The following is a 16,922-nucleotide window of genomic DNA, read 5'->3' as shown; positions in this document are numbered from 1 at the left end:
TCCTAACTGGACCCCTCCTGTTGTGGCACGAGGGACTCAGTGACTAGCAGCCAGATCGGGACTGCAACCGCCAGCACCAGAGTGGACCAGGGAGGTCAGGGCCTATTCCAGCTCTCATGGTACAATGGTGAACGGAGGTCCAGAGAGGGCTGACACTTACCTAAGGCCGTCGGTAATGGAGGACCTGGGACTGGAACCCGATATAGGGTTCTTTCTAGCACACTCGAGGCATCTCAGCTATAGCTCTGGCCCTCCCACCCAAGAGAACAGCAAGGAATAGCCTACAGGCCCAGACAGCGATTCCTCACTCTGCTGGGACACTAGGCCCCGTTCCAACCCCAAACCCCGGAGTGCGGACTTGACCGCTAGCTTTGCCGTGTGATCTTGGGGAAGGCACCTCCCCTCTCTGGGCCCATCCTCCCACCTGTCCTCCAGGGTCCTGCTGGCCTCCTGGGCAGGACGCGGTGAGACAGGCACGTGGCCTCGGCCCTCCCACTCCCCTGGTCAGGCTGTCCCCACGTGGGGCCCGTACCATAGACAGTGACCGTGGCAGTGGTACTTCGGCGCTTGGCGACAATGTTCTTGGCCACACAGGTGTAGTTGGCTGTATCTGACAGGCGGGCCTGGCGGATGATGAGGTTGTGGTCGATGGTGAGCAGGAAGTTGGTGTCCTGGGTGGGGTCGATGATGTCCTCGTTCTTCAGCCACTCCACCTGTAGGAGCACGGTTGTGGGGGCGTGAGCTCACCTGCATCCGGGCAGGGGCCCGCTCTGGAGGGGAGAGGCGGCCCGGCCGTAAACAGGACAGGGGTTCTATCCACGTCCACACACGGTGGTGACACAGTGAGGCAACACCTTCGTGAGCCAGGCACTGCGCTGGGCTCCGCAGAACCCAGGGGTTGTGACAACCACCCACCAGCTGGATGGCCCCAGAAAGGGACTTACACCAGCCTCGGTTTCATCAACCGTAGAGCAGAATTTCTTAGCATCTACACCACGGGCTGTTTCAAGCATGAAACAAGTGAGTGTGGAAAGTGTGAACAGTACTCCCCATAAGTACAATAAGCATTAGCTAGTACTGTGGGCCTTCACTGAGAGGCAAAGGCCACGTGGGGGGCATCCAGGCTCGGACACGCACATTCCGAGACCCTTTGGCATCCATAAAGCTGAGACTTTGGCTTCCGGGTGGGGAAGGAGGATCTGGCCACAGGCACTTCCCTTGCAAGAGACTGAACCTGGGGTGCGCCCAAGCAGCCCCTTGGGGATCTGGCCCCGCTCGGCCCCATGCCTCCCGGTTCTGCCTCTGGAGGCCCCAGCCAGGGTCTAGCGCATGCTGAGTTCTGCAGAGGTGCTAGCTCCCTTCTCGGGCTCCAGCCTCGATAATTCCCATCTATGAAATGGGGCGAGCTCTGGGAGGCTGGCGGTAGATACCCCGCCTGGCTATTCCCCTCATCCCCGCTCACCTCAGCCACAGGCACCCCCTCTGGCGGGCGGCATTGCAGGAGAACCTCCTGGTCCAGGGGCACTTCCTTGCCCAGAGGCTCCTGATCGAAGTTCTTGCGCAGGTCTGGAGGAGGAAGGGGGTCCCGGGGCACAATTAGGCGGAACAGAAGCCCGAAGCGCCCGGCTGCAGCCACTAGGTGGCAGTGCGCACCAAGGGAATGGGCCCTCCCAGGGTGGGGGACTATGGGATCCTAAATGCATCACCGCCCAGATGGCGAGGAAGCGGGCAGCTCCCTTACACCCAAGTAGGTGAAAGGGGCCCTTAGGAATCCTGTGGCCTGAGCTGGCCCAGGTCTGGGTCTAGGAGGCCTCTCTGAGCGGGCACCCATGTGCCCTGATGTCGCTGCGGATGCCCCCCCACAGATGGGGGGTTTTCTCTCCAGGATGCACCAGCCAGGGAAGGGGCCCCCAGGGAGTGGGGTGGGGGTGTCGGGACGGCGTACATGCGATGCGGACATAGGCCCGGCGACTCTTGGTGGTGCCCGCGGAGCTCCAGGCCACGCACTGGCACCAGTAGTCCTCCAGCCCGAACAGCTCCTCCACCTGCTGCCGTGACACCTCGATCTGTACCTCCCGTACCCGCAGGCCTGAGAGGAGGAGACAGGCGTCAGGAGGGCGCAGGGCGGTGGAGGTGAAGCACGGGGCATGGCACCGTGACCTCTGCCTCTCTTCTGCCAATGCCTCCCGTTTCCATCTATTTCCTTATCCCTTCTGCCTCCTTCCGGCCCCCCCGAGCCGCCACAGCCACTCACCCCAAGATGGCCACAGAGGGTGCAAGCCTCCACCCCGTGCGAATGCACTTCCTGCACTAAAGCCAATGTGTGCTTCTCAAGATGCACAAATGCCAGGTCCTTCCCCTGGTTGTGCCCTCAGTCTTCACAACATAAAGGCCTAGATCCTCCACGTGGCCTTTGGGCCCTACACAGTCTATCCACGACAGCCTCACTGGGCATCTCCCCCACCCCACCTGACCCCACCCCACCCCCAGCCACAGGGCCTTTGCATATCCAGTTCCCTGCCTGGAACACCCTGTCCTCTCTGTGCCCCCTGGACTCCTAGTCCCTATTGGCTTTGGGCTGGGCCTCGCTTCCAGAGGGGCGGCCCCCCTGACCCTGGCCCACCCCCCACCCACTCTCAAAGTGCCCCGCTGAGCACTGGGCTATGCAGTGATCATTCCTGCCCAGCCTGGTTTCCCCACGGCACTGACCACTATCTGGAACTCTGTCACCTATCACTGTGGTGGTGTGTTAATGATGTATTTCCTGTAGGGGAATAAAGAGGGCTTTGCCCTGTTTACTGCTGTGGCCCAGGACCTGGCACAGACGAGGTGTTCCACAAATACGTGAAGGAAGGGAGCGTGTGGCCTCTCTCTGGTTAGGAGCTGGAGCTGGTGGGAGGCCCCTCTTCTGGGGAGCCCCCCATCTCTCAACAGCTCCCTGCCAGGGCCTAGAGGCCTCACTGGATAACTGGTTCCACCGGCTACCCAGAGAGGATCAACCACTCTTCTGCTAATCCTCAACAAAGCCCTTTATGCTCAGAAAAGGAGTGAACCCCCTTGGATTAGGATGCCCACCCAAAGCTCTTCCCCAAAGCCTATGGGAGGACTGCGAGGCCTCGTCCTCCAGGAAGCCCTTCCTGACTACCCTGGTTTCAGAATTCTTAAAGCTGCTCCGCCCTACAGTGTATCCCCAGCTCATCCTCTAATGCTTACACATGGGTTCTGATAAGCCCCTTGAGGGCAGGATGGTCAACTGTACCCTCTGTGGTACTGTGGCATGGTGGGCACACAGTAGGTGTAGGGTTGGATGGTTTGGCAACTCTTGGCCCCAACCTTACTCCCCAGCTGTGTGACCTTCACTAAGTTACTCAGCCTCTCTGAGCCTCAGTTGCCTCATCACAGTTAGACACTCAGGGTAAACTCTGAATGAAGCACGAGGATTACTCTGCCAAGGCTGAACACAAATCTACTCCGGAAGGTCATTTGGATCCCGTCCAGCTCCTTCCTCCCATGTGAGGAAACAGAGGCTCAGAGAGGGTGGGGGGCAGGCTGCAAGTCCTACCTCAAGGTGCCAGCAGAGCTGAGATCAGCTATCTGGGGTCTTGCCCTGGTCAGAGCTCTATCCCCAAATGCATGACCTCTTTGGACCTCTCCTAGTGAAGTCCGTGGCCTTAACTGTCCTGGATTATGGGGTAGGATGGCCTTTGTACTGGGAGCCCAGACAGTGAGGAAAACCTCCTCCTGGTGGCCAGGGATCTAAATGGGAGGAAGCTGGGGATTTGCCACTGGGGAGCACCAGGAGGGAAGAGGCTGCTTCTTGGGGGAGTGGCTTGACAAGCAATGTTGTGTGACCTGGGGCAGCACAGCCAGGACCCCTGCCCCTTATTCACCAGGCTATGAAACTGGAAAGGGGTCCCTCCTAAGGGGGTCATCCCATCCAGAAGCACCCAACAGCCCGACAGAGAAACCACCACCCAGTGGGGCTCAACCCCTTGGTGACGGTCACCAGCAGACAGAGGAGACCGGGACCTTACATCTCCCAGACCTGGGCCCCAGCGCCAGGTGTCCCCCTCCGGCACAGCGGCCAAGTGGCAGGTGGCGCCTGAGCCAGGACACCCAGGATTGGGCCACTTGCCCCGACCTGGCAGGAGCTGGTGGGTGGGCTCATCTTGCCTCTTCTGGCCCACAGCTGTCATCCTCTGTTCTCCTGGGCCCAGAGAGCGCCAGGGCGGGGAGCAGCAGGCTGAGGTGGAACCAGCCACACTGCTGCCAAGGGAGTGCCCACAGGACCACTGTCTATTCTTTGTAGCTAATGGGGACTAGAGTGCCCCAATTTCTGGGGCTGGCAGGGCCTGTGTGCCTAGTAGCAGGGGAGTAGGAGCCATGCTGTTACTATTACTAGTAATTGCAGGGTTTGCGAGAGACCCCAGCAGGGTACACCATCCCTTTGCTCTGTCTGGACCCCCACGACTGACCCCTGATATAGGCCGGTGGGGCCCAGGGGGATGGAGAAATAAGGACAGGCTTCAAGAGGAAAGAGGCAAAGGAAAAAACCAGAAAGAGGATGGAAGACAGGGGGTTTACTGAATGCCTGCTTGGTCCTGGCACTATGCTCAACATTGTACAGACACCACCTTGTTCCATTCCCACCAGCACCTTCCGTTACCATCCCAGTTTACAAAGAGAGAAAGTGGGGCTCAGAGAGGGTGAGTGACTTCCCAGAGTCACACAGCCAGAGAATGGGGGCAGTGAGGGTATGTTTCTTTTATTTTTCTCTTTAAAAAAAAGGGGGGGGATTTTTAAATTTTTAGAGTTTGGGCAAGCAGGAGACTCCACATCTATTTTTTTTTTAATTTTGGCAAAATCTTATATAACCTAAAACTTACCATTTTAATATCTACTGTTGAGTGGCATTAAGTACATTTTGGGGTATGGTGTTAAGCCTGGATGGTTCTGAAATCTGCGAGCTTTTCAAAGAAAAATTAAAGTTGGAAGGAGGGAGAAGGGAGAGGGCGTGAGGAGAGCATGTTGGGGGGAAGCAGAGAGACATAAAAAGACAGAGAGACAGGGGTGAGAAGGGACAGGTGGGAAAGACAGAAGGAAACAAGAAAAGGCTGAAAAAGGAGGAACAGGATGAGGCAAGAGATAGTAACAGTAGAACCAAAGCTGAGGCGGGCTGTGGGGTGAGGGGCCCTCAGAGCCGGGGCCTGGCTGGGGCTGCCTGACATTGGCCACCTGCAGGTCACCAGCAGCGGGTGGCCCCGTCCCAGCCTGAGTCCTGGAAAGGACCCCCTGAGGGACCTGGGGACAGATAAGCCTCCACCTGGCCTCAGGGGCACGGCTGGGGGGGTGCCCGGGACCCCACATGCACCCTACTCTCAGCATCTGGGCTCTGTCCCAGCACCACCTCTATGGTTATTTCCGTAATAATACCAACCTTGGGCTTTAAAAGGAAAACAGCTGACGCCTATGAAGGAGACGCAGCATTCTTACAAAGGGGAACAGACTCACTTCCCACAAACATGAATGATGGTCTAGGATTTGGGGTACGTGCAGGGCCGGGGGGTAGGGGGAGCCGAGGGCAGTTCCTCTCCATCACACAGGGAGCATAGCAGGGGCTGAGGTGTGCATGCGTGTGTGCCTGTAAGAACCCAGCCCTGCCCCAGACTGCTCCCTGATGTAGGCGGGAGATGGAGAGAAACCAGAAATGGCAATGAGCACTCAGCAAGGATTCGGGGCTCTTGCATTTGGTGAACCAAAGTCAGACTGGGACATGTGGTCAACCACTGGGGAGATGCTGATCCAGGATGAATCCCAGAGGGGAAACTGAGGCCCAGGGGGCTGCCATGGCCGAGTGAGGTCCCACATGGAGGCCAGGGTGGAGCCAGGCCCAGGACGCAGTGTCCCCGGCACCCCCCGGGGCCTGCCCTGGTGTCCTGGGGGTGACCAGATCAGGGAGGCAGGCTCACCAGTGGCCTCATCCAGGCCCTCCTGCGTGATGTGGTCATTCTGGCTGACCCACTCGCCGTTGCACTTGAAGTAGATCTGCGTGGCGGGGAAGGCGCGGCAGCGCAGCTCCACGGGCTTGTTCTTCACAATGTAGGCGTCCTGGGGCTCCTGGAGGAAGTGGGGCAGGGGCTCAGCCGGCGCCGACGGGAAGGAGTCAGGGAGCACCTCGCTGCCAGAATCAGTGCCTGCGGAGGGAGGGTGGGCTTCGTGAGGCTGCAGGCTAGGAGGAGGGGTGGGTAGCTGGACGCCAGGGAGGACGGCGCTGTGACCTGGGCAAGGTCTGGCACTCCTGGGGGCCTCGGTTTCCCCAGCCCACCCAGCTTTTAAGAGTTTGTGCTTTGGAGCCAGTCCTAGCTCTATAATGCTGGGTGATTCTTTCTTTACAGACAGAGATGTCAGAGTGGCCCGGAGAGCTGAAGTGACCCGTCTGGGTGAGGAGACCCCTCTAGCCCTCCCCAGTATCCCCTGCACTGGACCTACTGAGTCTACCCTCCAGTTGCTAACAGTGATGCCCCCATCCACGAAGGGCTGGAATGGGACTGAGGCCGGAGCACAAAGCAGGCCAGCTCTGCCCTGAAGCCACAGCTGCCCTTTGCAGCCCCAGCTGATGGAAGTGGGGAGACGAGCCAGGACCCGCAGAGGCATAAGGTGGGGTGATGTGAGATGGCTGCACCAGGCCTGGATTCCTTGATGCCTGGCCCTCCAACAGGGCCTCCTCCTCCAGAAAACCCAAGGCAGGCGCAGCATAGAGGGGGAGACCACCTCCCCAGCCGTGTCTCTGCCCCACGCCTTAGCCTTTCCCACCTCGGCCAAACCCACACCTTCCACCCTGACAACAGACAAGGAAACTGCAGAGCCTGGGGTCTCAACAACGTCCTCCCAAACCAGGGGCCAAATGGGAACCCTGGTCCGCCTGCCCCCTGGAAAGAGCAGCGCCTCAGGAGGTGAGACAAACAGGAAGGGAGAGGGGCTGGCCTCTTCCAGCGCCGGGAGGGAGGGAAACTAGGCCAGGCCAGCCTATTGGTCCACTGTCCACTTAGGAAAATTGACTTTCCAACACGAAGTGTCAAACAGTCAGGTGGCTGGGACAAGCGGTGGGGGGGCCTGTCCTCCTCTGCGAAGCTCCAGAGGGAATGAATCCAATTGCAGGGTGTGCATCTGCCCAGCCCTTCACTGCCAGCTGTGGCCTGTCACTTTCCAGCACTCCAGTCCCTCAAGTGGGGTGGGGTCCCAGGAGGCCACGATGGGACACGCTCGGCCCTAGGGAGCTCCCGATATACAAAGGGGGCAAGGGGACACTCCGTTCTCCAAGAGCAGAATGAACAAAGTGTGCCTGGCATGCCAAGCTGTGCCATCCCTTTGGGGACCCCAGAGCTCCTGCTAAGGGTGGGGGCGGGGGGCTGCAGGGGCTCTGAGAGCATGCACAGGCTGTCATTGGCTCTGGGTGCTGGGTCACGGGTAGGCTGCCTGTGTGCGACCTGCAGGAGTGAAGGGGAAGCCAGCCAGAAGGTGTCAATCCAGCTCCATCTAGCATATTCTGTGTGGTCCTAGGACAGCCCTTTAACTCCGAGCTTGTTACTTTGTCTCTGAAGGTGGCAGGGAGGTAAACACCCTCCCCCAGGCTGTTTTGAGGACCACATGAGCTAGACAAGCAAGGGTGCCCAGGAGGGGCCTAGCACATAGCAGGTGCAAGTTGTGGCATGAAAATGGCAACAAACACTTGCCTCACATTAGGTGCTCTGTTTTTAGTACTTTACACAGCTAACTTACCTAACTCTTGGAGCAGCCCTATAAGGTATTTATGCAAGTCTTCAGTTTACATGGGGGGAAACTGAGGCTCAGAGAGGCTAAAAAACTTGTTCTAGGGCACAGAGCTAGCAAGAGACAGAGCCAAAGTCTGAACCCGATAAACAGATTCCAGCGTCTGGGATGCCACCCAGGACCCCAGACTGCGTGTCATTGGAGTAGCTCCATAACATGGTGAGTGTCCCTGCATCTGAGAATCCTAATAGATCCTGACACCAGCCAGGACCCTACAACTCTAAGAGCTGTCTCACCGAGGCTTGTGGGCAGCTACACTGGGAATAGCACTGAGGATTCCAGAGCTTCTCCACACCCACATCCTTCGGCCAGGCAGGGAGACACACCTTCTTTGGAGGTTAGAAGACTGGCCACCCTGAGGGTCTGGGAGCTTGGGCAGCTGATGGCAAGATGAAACAGCGCCCGGGGAACTGGGCACTGGGTCTCCCAGTGGCATGTGGGCAACAGAGCACCGGCAAGGCTCCGTGCCCACCCCGCACTGCCAGCACCCTGCTTCAGTCTCAGGCCTGGGGAGACTGCAGCCCTTACTGACCTCAGGCACCTCATCTGTGAAATGGGGGGGGGGGAACCAGGCTTCCCCCTGGGGGGATAGCAGCCCCAGAGAAGGTGTGTGGGAGCCTGTGGGTCCAGGTGCCTGCTACCTCTACCTTCTAACGTGCAGCCCCCAGGTGATGGCTGCCCTGGCTCTCTGCGGCACTGCAGGCTGTATTTATGACTTTGTTTTATAACCCTAATGCGGCTCATTTATAAAGCAGGCGCAGACGCGGCTGAGCAAAGTAAACATTAGACATCCATTAGTGCAGTAGGCCCGGGTCTGGCGGCCCCCGGCCCTGCCCTCCCTGCCCCAGCCCTCCTCTCCACCCCGGCATGAAGCTTCCTCTCTGGCCTTGGCAGGACTGCGGCCGGGCATCCTCACGGGTGCCTCTCTGGCACAGCAGTGCAGGGGGGGTGGCTCTTGATGTAGCCACTGTCCCCTTGCAGCGTCCCCACCCCCCAAGGCAGGCGTGCTGGATTCAGATGCTGCCGGGAGACAAGAAGGATCAGGTCTGATCTGAGAATCCCTCCCCAGGCGGACCATGGGCAGACTAGATGCTTGCCAGGCATGGAGTAGGTGCTCAGTGAATGCAAATTAAATAAAAGTGGGGCAGGGCAGTCCTGGCGAACAGCTAGGCTGGACACCTCTCCTCCTCCTTGGCCCTGCCTTGGGCCCTCATGGCCCAGGGAGACTCCACAGGCATCCCGGCTGAGGGTGGCCTGAGCCTGTCCTGCAGGGGCCAGCCTGGAGGAAGAAGGGTGATGGAGTTTCAGGGTCCCCGGGGCCTTCCTCTGCCTCATGCTTTCCTACGAACTCACTGGGTCCCGCAACAACCCACACAGAGCTTCCAAAACGTCTTTGGTCTTTAGTGTCTTGGTTAATTTTTACCCCAAGGCCAAGAGAAATTCCTAGTGGTTCTGTTTATTAGTTAGATCCAAACAGCTTGCGTGTCTGTGTCTGTGTGCGCGCTAACAACCTGGTAGCCATCTGAAAAAACAACACCCGTAAGTTGAAAGAAAAAATAAGATTTGTATTCCACTCCTAAACAGCCACAGCGACTAGCAATGGGAATGTGCTTGCCGCTTGCACACGGCACAACTCCTCAGGTCTTGCAATCAGACTGGACCCCCGCCCCTGCCACCCATCATCTGTCTGAGTCCTTCCAAATGCTCACCTCCCACCTTTGCAGAGAGAGGACAGCCTGTGAAGGGAAAAAGCAGGGTATCACGTGATTCTTTTTCGATTTTGAAATCGAAAGCTATCCTGAGCTAACAGCTGTGGCGGTGTCTGGCAGCTGTTCAGGACGGCTGTCTTTCCTCCAGATGAATTAACTTCCCACAGCACCCCTGGGAACGTGTGCAGCACCCTGGGGTGCTTTGGCACACCGTTTGGGAACCACAGCCCTATGCGGTAGGTATTCTCATTGAGCTCCTCTTACAGATGAGGAAATGGAGCCTAAGAGAGATGAAGTAACTGGCACGGGGCTATGCAGCTAGGAAGTGAATCCGGGTGGTTGGATACCTAAACCTGACTTCTGAATTGGAATTGGCATTGACTTCCACTATGTGCCAGGCATTTCAAGTATTTTGCCCCATTTACTTCCCACAACCCTCAAGGTGAGGATTATCTTCCCATTTTCCAGATGAAGACATGGGGCTCCTAGGGATTTGCCCCATAGCAAGATCACCTGGTCAATGGGAGGCAGGGCCGTGTCTCTCCGTCACCTGTCACCCTGGCTTCGCTACATCTTTCCCCTCAGTGCCATCCTTACAGAGGAGACTTAAACACCTGAGAGGCACCCCCGGGGGAGGAGACCCTGCCTCGGCCAGGCCAGGTCCGGATCTGGATCTGGATTTCCTGCCGGTGGGAAAAGGTCCCACGTGAAGTGTGTTTTTCTAATAGGAGTCCTCATTTAAAATGCAAGCTGCCTCTAAAGCCACATGCACGAATGGCCCAGCTATCCCAACGTGAGGGAAGGAGGACGCATCCTGGGCCAGGTGGAGCCACAGACGGTCAAACCCTGGAAAAGCTCAGGAGCTCTGGGTTTGCAGCCCAGCCGGGGACCGGCGTTGCTGCTGGCCTTCCTCTCAAGCCCTACTCTGGTTCCTTCACCCTGAGACTGGAAGGTGCCATAAGTGGAACCTGTCGGCCTATGACGGTGTCCTACTGGGTCCATCTTTAACTCCAGAAGCGAGTGTCCTGCACGTGGTCACCTTTTTTGCCACCATTATTCCTAGCTCAAAGGCCCCGCACAGACTGTGGTCCTGAGGCACAGTATGGGGGGAACCCAGAGAGGGAGGAGGGGGGAGGCACTATTTGCAGCTGGGCTCTCCCAACCAGGCCCAGGCCCTCCCACCCCAGGCCTCAGATCAAGAGGACCACCAGCACCTCCAGGTGGGACCCCTTGTGGGTGCCATTCAAACCCTCACTTCCAATTTACCTACAGCTGCCCGTCTAAGGGCCCTTGTCAGCTGGTCTCATGTGGACGCAGATGCACAGGGAGAGAGGTTACCATCAGGGCTGTCTTGTCCAACACCTCCTCCCCCCCACCAGCCACTCTATCCAACCTTGATTTACACACCTCCAGGGACAGGGAACTCACCACTGCTTTTCTGAGCCAGGTCCTCTTCTGAACAGACCTAACAGAGAAGTCCTTCTTTTCAACTGAAATGTGCTGTCTGAGCTTCCCACCATTGCCACAATTTTAACCTCTGAGGTTCACAAAAGAGTGTTTCCTCTTCCAGCGTGACAGCTTCCCAGCCCCTGGAGCGTGTAGGCGCCTTCCCTGGCCTTCTCTCCTTGCTCTCAAATATTCATGAGATGCAGCTTTGCACACCGCTGCCCGCCCCCCATGGCTTCCTCATGGACAAGCTCCATTTTGCTCCCAACCCACTTAAAATGTGGGAGAGGTGACCAGGGTGGGGGCTGGCAGGTGCATCCCAGCTCCCGGTGGCTCCAAGCTTCCTTAGCAGTTTTGGGGAGCAGAAGCACAACTCACCTTCCCTGGTGTTCCCCACATTGTTCGGGACTGAATAACCATTGCCCAGTAGGGGAGCGGGAGCCTGCAGGACACAGCCGGGAGCCTGAGCCCCATCTCCACCCCACGGGAGGAGCCGTGCTAGGCTGAATGCTCCTTCTGGGGGGCTGGGCTTGCGCAGGGCCCAGCATGGGGACACAGGTTCCCTCACTTGGCAGGGAGGAGGTCAAGGCCACAGGTTTGTTTCAGAATCAAAGCCACTAGAATAAGCAGGAGCCAGGGCCTTAGAGGTGAACAAAGTGGCCTCAGGACAAAAGTGAAGAGACTGTATTTTCCAGAGGTTCCCCCAGAGAGGAGGGGGAGCTATGGCTACAGGGTCCAGACATTTCCTGAAAGAGAGGCTATCACCAGATGCTCAGGGAAGCCAGTGGGCTTCCGCTTCCCTTACAGTGACCCTGAGAGCAACGGGTTCCAATCTCCAGTCCGCCACTGGGACTTCGGGAAGGTTGTTTCACCTCTCGGGTCATCGATGGGATGCAGAGGAGTCCCAATCGGAGAGGCCTGGAGCTCTACATTCCACCAGCTGAGACAGAAAGTGACTCATCAACATCACGCAGCAAATCAGGAGCCAAGCCGGGACAGAGCGCAGTCTCGGCTTCGGGGCTCAGGCGGGGGAGACAGCAGGCCAGGCCAGGGCAGCAGTGCCTCTATCCCCCCACCCCAGCCTGGGGTGGAAACCCACTAGCACCCATCTCAGCGGGGGCCACCTCTGGTCTGGCCACGGGGCAGGGACCGCGGAACGAGGCTGCAGTGGTTCATAGGAGGGCCTGGGTTGGGGTCCCCCGGTGGTGACAAGGCCAGGCCTGAGAGCCCGAGGCTCAGGCTCAGCAGTGGGAGGTGGGCATCTGGAGCAGGGCCCTGCGTCTCCAGGGCGGGCGGGCCCACGCCGACGGGGCAGGGCCAGGAGGGGAGCAGAGGAGCAGGCGGGAGGTGAGGGACAGAGAAACACCCCACGCTGGGCACATTCATCATCAGCAATCACAGTCTCCAGCCCCTGGACGCGCGGGCTGACTCTTGCCAGACTTGACCTCCCACTGCATGGAAAATCTCTTCCATTCACCGCGAGGCTGATGTGCTCAGTGGGGAGTGCAGAGAGTGTGTGGGGGGGAGCCCACTTATTATTATGTTTTAAAAACACATACGCCCCCCCATGGAAGGACCCCTCCCTGAACACAAAGCCCTTCTTCCATCTGGCCCTGGCTTCTGGCGGCTGTGGGGTCCAGGCCGGGGCCCCCCTCAGAGGCAGTTACAATGGCCGTTACTGATGACAAATGGGGACTGGCAGGCTTGGGGGACGCAGAGTTACTCCTAACAAAAGAGGCCCCTTGCACAGCCCTTTTTCCCATACCCTCTGTGCCCATGACATCACTTCCTGTGCTGGCCACGGGAAGTGGCCTCACTGGGACGGCCACCTGGGGCAGGAGCTTGCATCCTGGCCGATCCTGAGAAATGTCTCCCCTGGAAGGGCTCAAGGGCAGCAAAGGAGCTGATGGGAGGTTTGGGGTTGAGGCCCCAGGGTAGGCATAGGGTTCTGGAAGGGAGCCCGGACCCCCATTTAACTGGGGTACACATGACTTACAAAGTCGGGAGGGACACATGGTTATTGGGGCTCCCCTCAGATGCTCAGTGGAGCCTGAGGAGGCGTATTCCACACCCAAGAGTCCAGGCGCTCCCCGCACACCTCTCCTTTGGCCACTGGACCCCCTAGGCCTGGGCTTTTCCAGGGCTGATTTCTGGTGGCTCCCTTCCGAGCCTCAGATGCCGGGGTGTCACTATGCCTGGAGGTTTGGGCCCCAAGGAGAGGGCACTCTGCTTTGACCTCTTCTCACAGACAAGGCGCTCAAAGCCCTCTTATGCATCACACTCTAGATTATAACCTTTCACCAGCACGCAGTGTGATAACAAACATCATCAATCCAACGATCCTGCGGAGGAGGGGTTCATGTCAAGGAGGAGCAGACGGAGGCTCACAGCTACCAAGAAAGCTCTTCTTGTTAAACCACAGGCCTCCTTTGGCCCACAGTGCCCCTGAGGGATTAGCTATTTCTCTGCCCATTTTGCAGATGAGCAAATAGAGTCTCACCAGAGTTTACCAGCTCACCAGAAGGGAAGGGGGTCTTGGTTTTGTCACCCCAGCACCTGGCCTCGCTACCTCTGAGGGCCTGACAAGTCCCAGATTGTTCTGGATGCCCTAGACAAGCAGAGATCCATCCTAGCCTGGAGGGACCTGTGCTAGCCCACTGCGGCCCCCGAGATGTCACACTCAGACACACACACTCACCCCAGCCGACACCTGCAGACCCTACCTGCGGTCACAGGCCACCAGCCTCCCCTTGGATCCCCAGAGAGCCCCGCCAGGGCTGGGACAGTGACTCTGTTCTTAGGGCTGTTTATGTCAATGCTCTAAGGCAATGGCTGTGGCTCTGGCCCATGGGGGGCCCTCTATCCTATTTGGTCATCTGTCCCCCATTCAGAGATGGCATGGGGTGTGTCTGACTTGTTCCAGTCCTACCTAGGGAGGCCTCCCCTTCCTCCCGGGCATCCTGCCCATGCTGCTGATGGACCTGGATGCTGCTAGGCAAACCTTCAAGGTGTGCCTCAAACCACAGGACTGTCCCCCACCACCCACTACAGTCCCCAAGCCCATGTCCTCCCACCAGGACTTCCTCTCTGTGCTCCCTACCTCCCCCTCCGATCCCCTCTCCTCACAGCTGCCGGAGCCCTCTCGTGAAACAGAGAAATCTCCCTCTCCTGCTTGCACCCTCTGGCTGCCATTTGCACCTGTAATGAGGTCTCACCTGTCACCGAACCCCCTGACTTCAGATGCTCACCCACTGATTGCCACCATGCTCCAAGTGCCCCACCTCAGGCGTGGTCCTGCCCCTTGAATATGCCTCCTTTATTCCACAGGGCCTTTGCTGTTCTCTCCTGGAATGCAGGCACACCGCTGGCCAATCTCCCTGTGCTCCTGTGGCGACTCTCGGTCACTGAGACCCCAGTGCCACCTGCCCCTCCCGAGCGAGGCCCTCCCTGACCGCCCCATGGACACCGACCCTCCTTGGCTCTCCCCCGTATCGTCTGCAGGTTGTCTTGGGGTTTTTTGTTGTTTTGCTTGTTTGTGTGTTTTCCTTGACAGTTCATCTCTCTCTGGAATACCTTCTTCCTGTATTTGATTGTTTGCTGTCTGTGTCTGGACAGGTCTGCTCTCTGGAAGGCAAGCTCCTGGAGAACCTGGAAATCCTGTTTGCTTGTTTAGCTGGGCCTACTGGGGATGCAGAACTTTCTCCAACACCTGGGGTGGCAGGTGGAGGTGGGAGGAAGTGGCCAGAGGAGATGACTGTGCACAGGTTGGGCCAACCCGACCTGAGCCATGGGAGGCAGTTCCTTTGGAAACCCGGATCCTCTAGGATGCCACTAACAAATGCCACGTCCTCTAGGACGTGGAGATCAGAGAGGGTGTGGCCTGGCTTCAAAATCACACAGCACCTGAGCAGCAGAGCCAGTAGAGACACCGGGCTCTAGACTCCCAGGGCAGGAGGAGGGACTTTATCTTTAAAATCCTCCTTTTCCTTCTAATGAAGGCCTTTTCTTGGCCTTGTTTTTTGGCCTTTTCTGATTACAATTTAGGAAGAAAGAAAAATGAGAATAAAAACCGCCCATAGCCACCCCCAGTTTACCAGATTTAACATGGGACAATGGTCCTCCTGGACTTTTTTAGACATGACACATATTTTGTGACTTACTGAGGTAATACCATGTACAGCTGCATATTCTGTTTCTCTTGCAAGGCCATTAACTGAGGACTCTGAGACCACAAGCCAAATGTACAAGGCATTTCTCTGGTGCTCAGCACAGTCTCACACATCATGGATGCAGGCCAGCTGGGCTGATGACCCTGGCACAGCGTCCCGGGTCGCTGGAGAGGATGCAGAGCTGGTGCGGGGAGCCACTGGGCAATGACGTCAGGTTGGCTTTGCATGTTCGGGTGCTGGGCAGAAAGATGCCCAGGGTCCTGTCCCTGTCTCCCGGGGAAGTGAACGAGCCCATGGGTACAGCCTCTGGCTCAGAGGCTGCCTGAGGGGGCAGTGGTTGTGTCCCTGTCGCCCTTCCAGGAGAGGTGTCTGCATGCCCTCCAGGGAAGTCCAGGGTCAGGCCTTTCTTAGAGTGCCTGAGGCATGAATTTCCTCTCCTTCCCAGCGTCTTGCCATGCGGATGGACAACCCCTCCTCGCCAAGGGCAGACAACTGCCAACACACTGCCAAGCAGAAAATCGGCTATGATCGCTGCCTGCTGCCGTCAGCACGGTCACCACGCCCGGCCAGACCCTGCCCCAGTGTGGTTGTGGGCCACCCGGCAGGCACCAGGAGGCAGGGAGGAGCCTGGGCCGCGGGGCCCTCAGACCTGAGTCCAAGCCCTTCACTTCCAGACAGGAGCTGTGACTTGTCCAAGGGCAGACAGCCAGTCAGTGCCTGCAGCAACCCTAGCATCCTGACATCATGTTCACACAAAGGGAGCCCCAGCGGGGCCAGAGAGAAGGGGGGGCAGACCCTGGCCTTTGCCGATCTGTGAAATGGGCATAGGACAAAGGAGGAGAGATGAACAGAGGTGGAGGTGGAGACACAGAGAGAGGGACAGAGCAAGAGAAAGCTGAGCGCACCGGCAGCGGAGGGTGAGGGGAGCGGTGCGGGGGGCTCCTCCTGGTACATTTTGGAGCCTGGAGTCCACGGGGGTCTGCGCTCAGGCCCCGGGAGCCAGGGGAGGTGGCTTCCATCACTGGTCTCCATCTACACTCCTGCTCTGCGTCTTCCCCAAGGCCAGGACTGGGCTAAGGTTCCAGGGGCCCCAAGGGAGGCAGACGGTGTAGCCTCGGGCTCCCAGGGGTTGGGGTAAAGGGTCTCAGGTCACAGAGCGGGGCTGAAGCAAAGCTGGACTAGAGCGTGGGCATCCTGGCACCCAGCCCAGTGCTCTTGCCCTTGCCTCTCTCCGGTTGTACCGGTCGGGGAGACCCCGGCCCTGGGCTTGGGTGAACAGCTGAGTCGTCAGCGGTGAAGACGTTGGGGAGACATATGGCTCAGGACAAGGGGAGGACCCACATGGCTCCTCAGGTGCACCTCGAGGGAGACAGGGTGCTGGGTAGGGACTCACCACCACTCTTTCGTTCACTCATCAAACGTCCTCACCACCTATGGTAGGGCCTTGGTGAGCTGGGCCAAGCTTTGGTCACACCCATGGGAAGCTCACAGTAAAAGTTCAAGGTGAAGGATCCAACATCTTGACTCTGACTCCTACTCTGTCTGCCTCCAGCCCAGCTTCACAGGGCTGCCCCTCTGCCTGCTAACCCACCGACAGTGCAGAAACCAATCTCCAGCTGTGTCTGTAGCTCCCTCCTCCTCATTAGGGAGCCAGCCTACCTCCTCCAGGAAGCACACCTTGACTACTTCCACCTTGACTGCCATAGGGAGTTCTCATTCTCCAGGCCCCTATAATCCCTCATATTTTTCTTGGGCTGAAGCACATGGA

At 58.1% G+C, this 16,922-nt stretch overlaps 1 protein-coding gene across 2 annotated transcripts in view; it reads right to left on the bottom strand.

The window, feature by feature from the left end:
• The window catches only part of UNC5B (unc-5 netrin receptor B), a 78,151-nt gene that overhangs the window by 12,047 nt on the left and 49,182 nt on the right, over positions 1–16,922 (bottom strand). For both annotated transcript variants that reach the window (XM_072756237.1, XM_072756236.1), the window contains exons 2-5: positions 5,970–6,194; positions 1,946–2,089; positions 1,463–1,566; positions 533–713 (exon numbers count right to left, since the gene is read on the bottom strand). In XM_072756237.1, coding sequence (XP_072612338.1) covers positions 533–713; positions 1,463–1,566; positions 1,946–2,089; positions 5,970–6,194 — 654 coding nt within the window. The remainder of the gene's footprint in view (positions 1–532; positions 714–1,462; positions 1,567–1,945; positions 2,090–5,969; positions 6,195–16,922) is intronic.

Source organism: Vulpes vulpes, chromosome 4 (genome assembly GCF_048418805.1).
Source record: "Vulpes vulpes isolate BD-2025 chromosome 4, VulVul3, whole genome shotgun sequence".
Lineage (NCBI taxonomy): Eukaryota > Metazoa > Chordata > Mammalia > Carnivora > Canidae > Vulpes > Vulpes vulpes.
The sequence above is the reverse complement of the archived record's forward strand: the minus strand, read 5'-3'. Positions and strand labels throughout refer to the sequence as shown.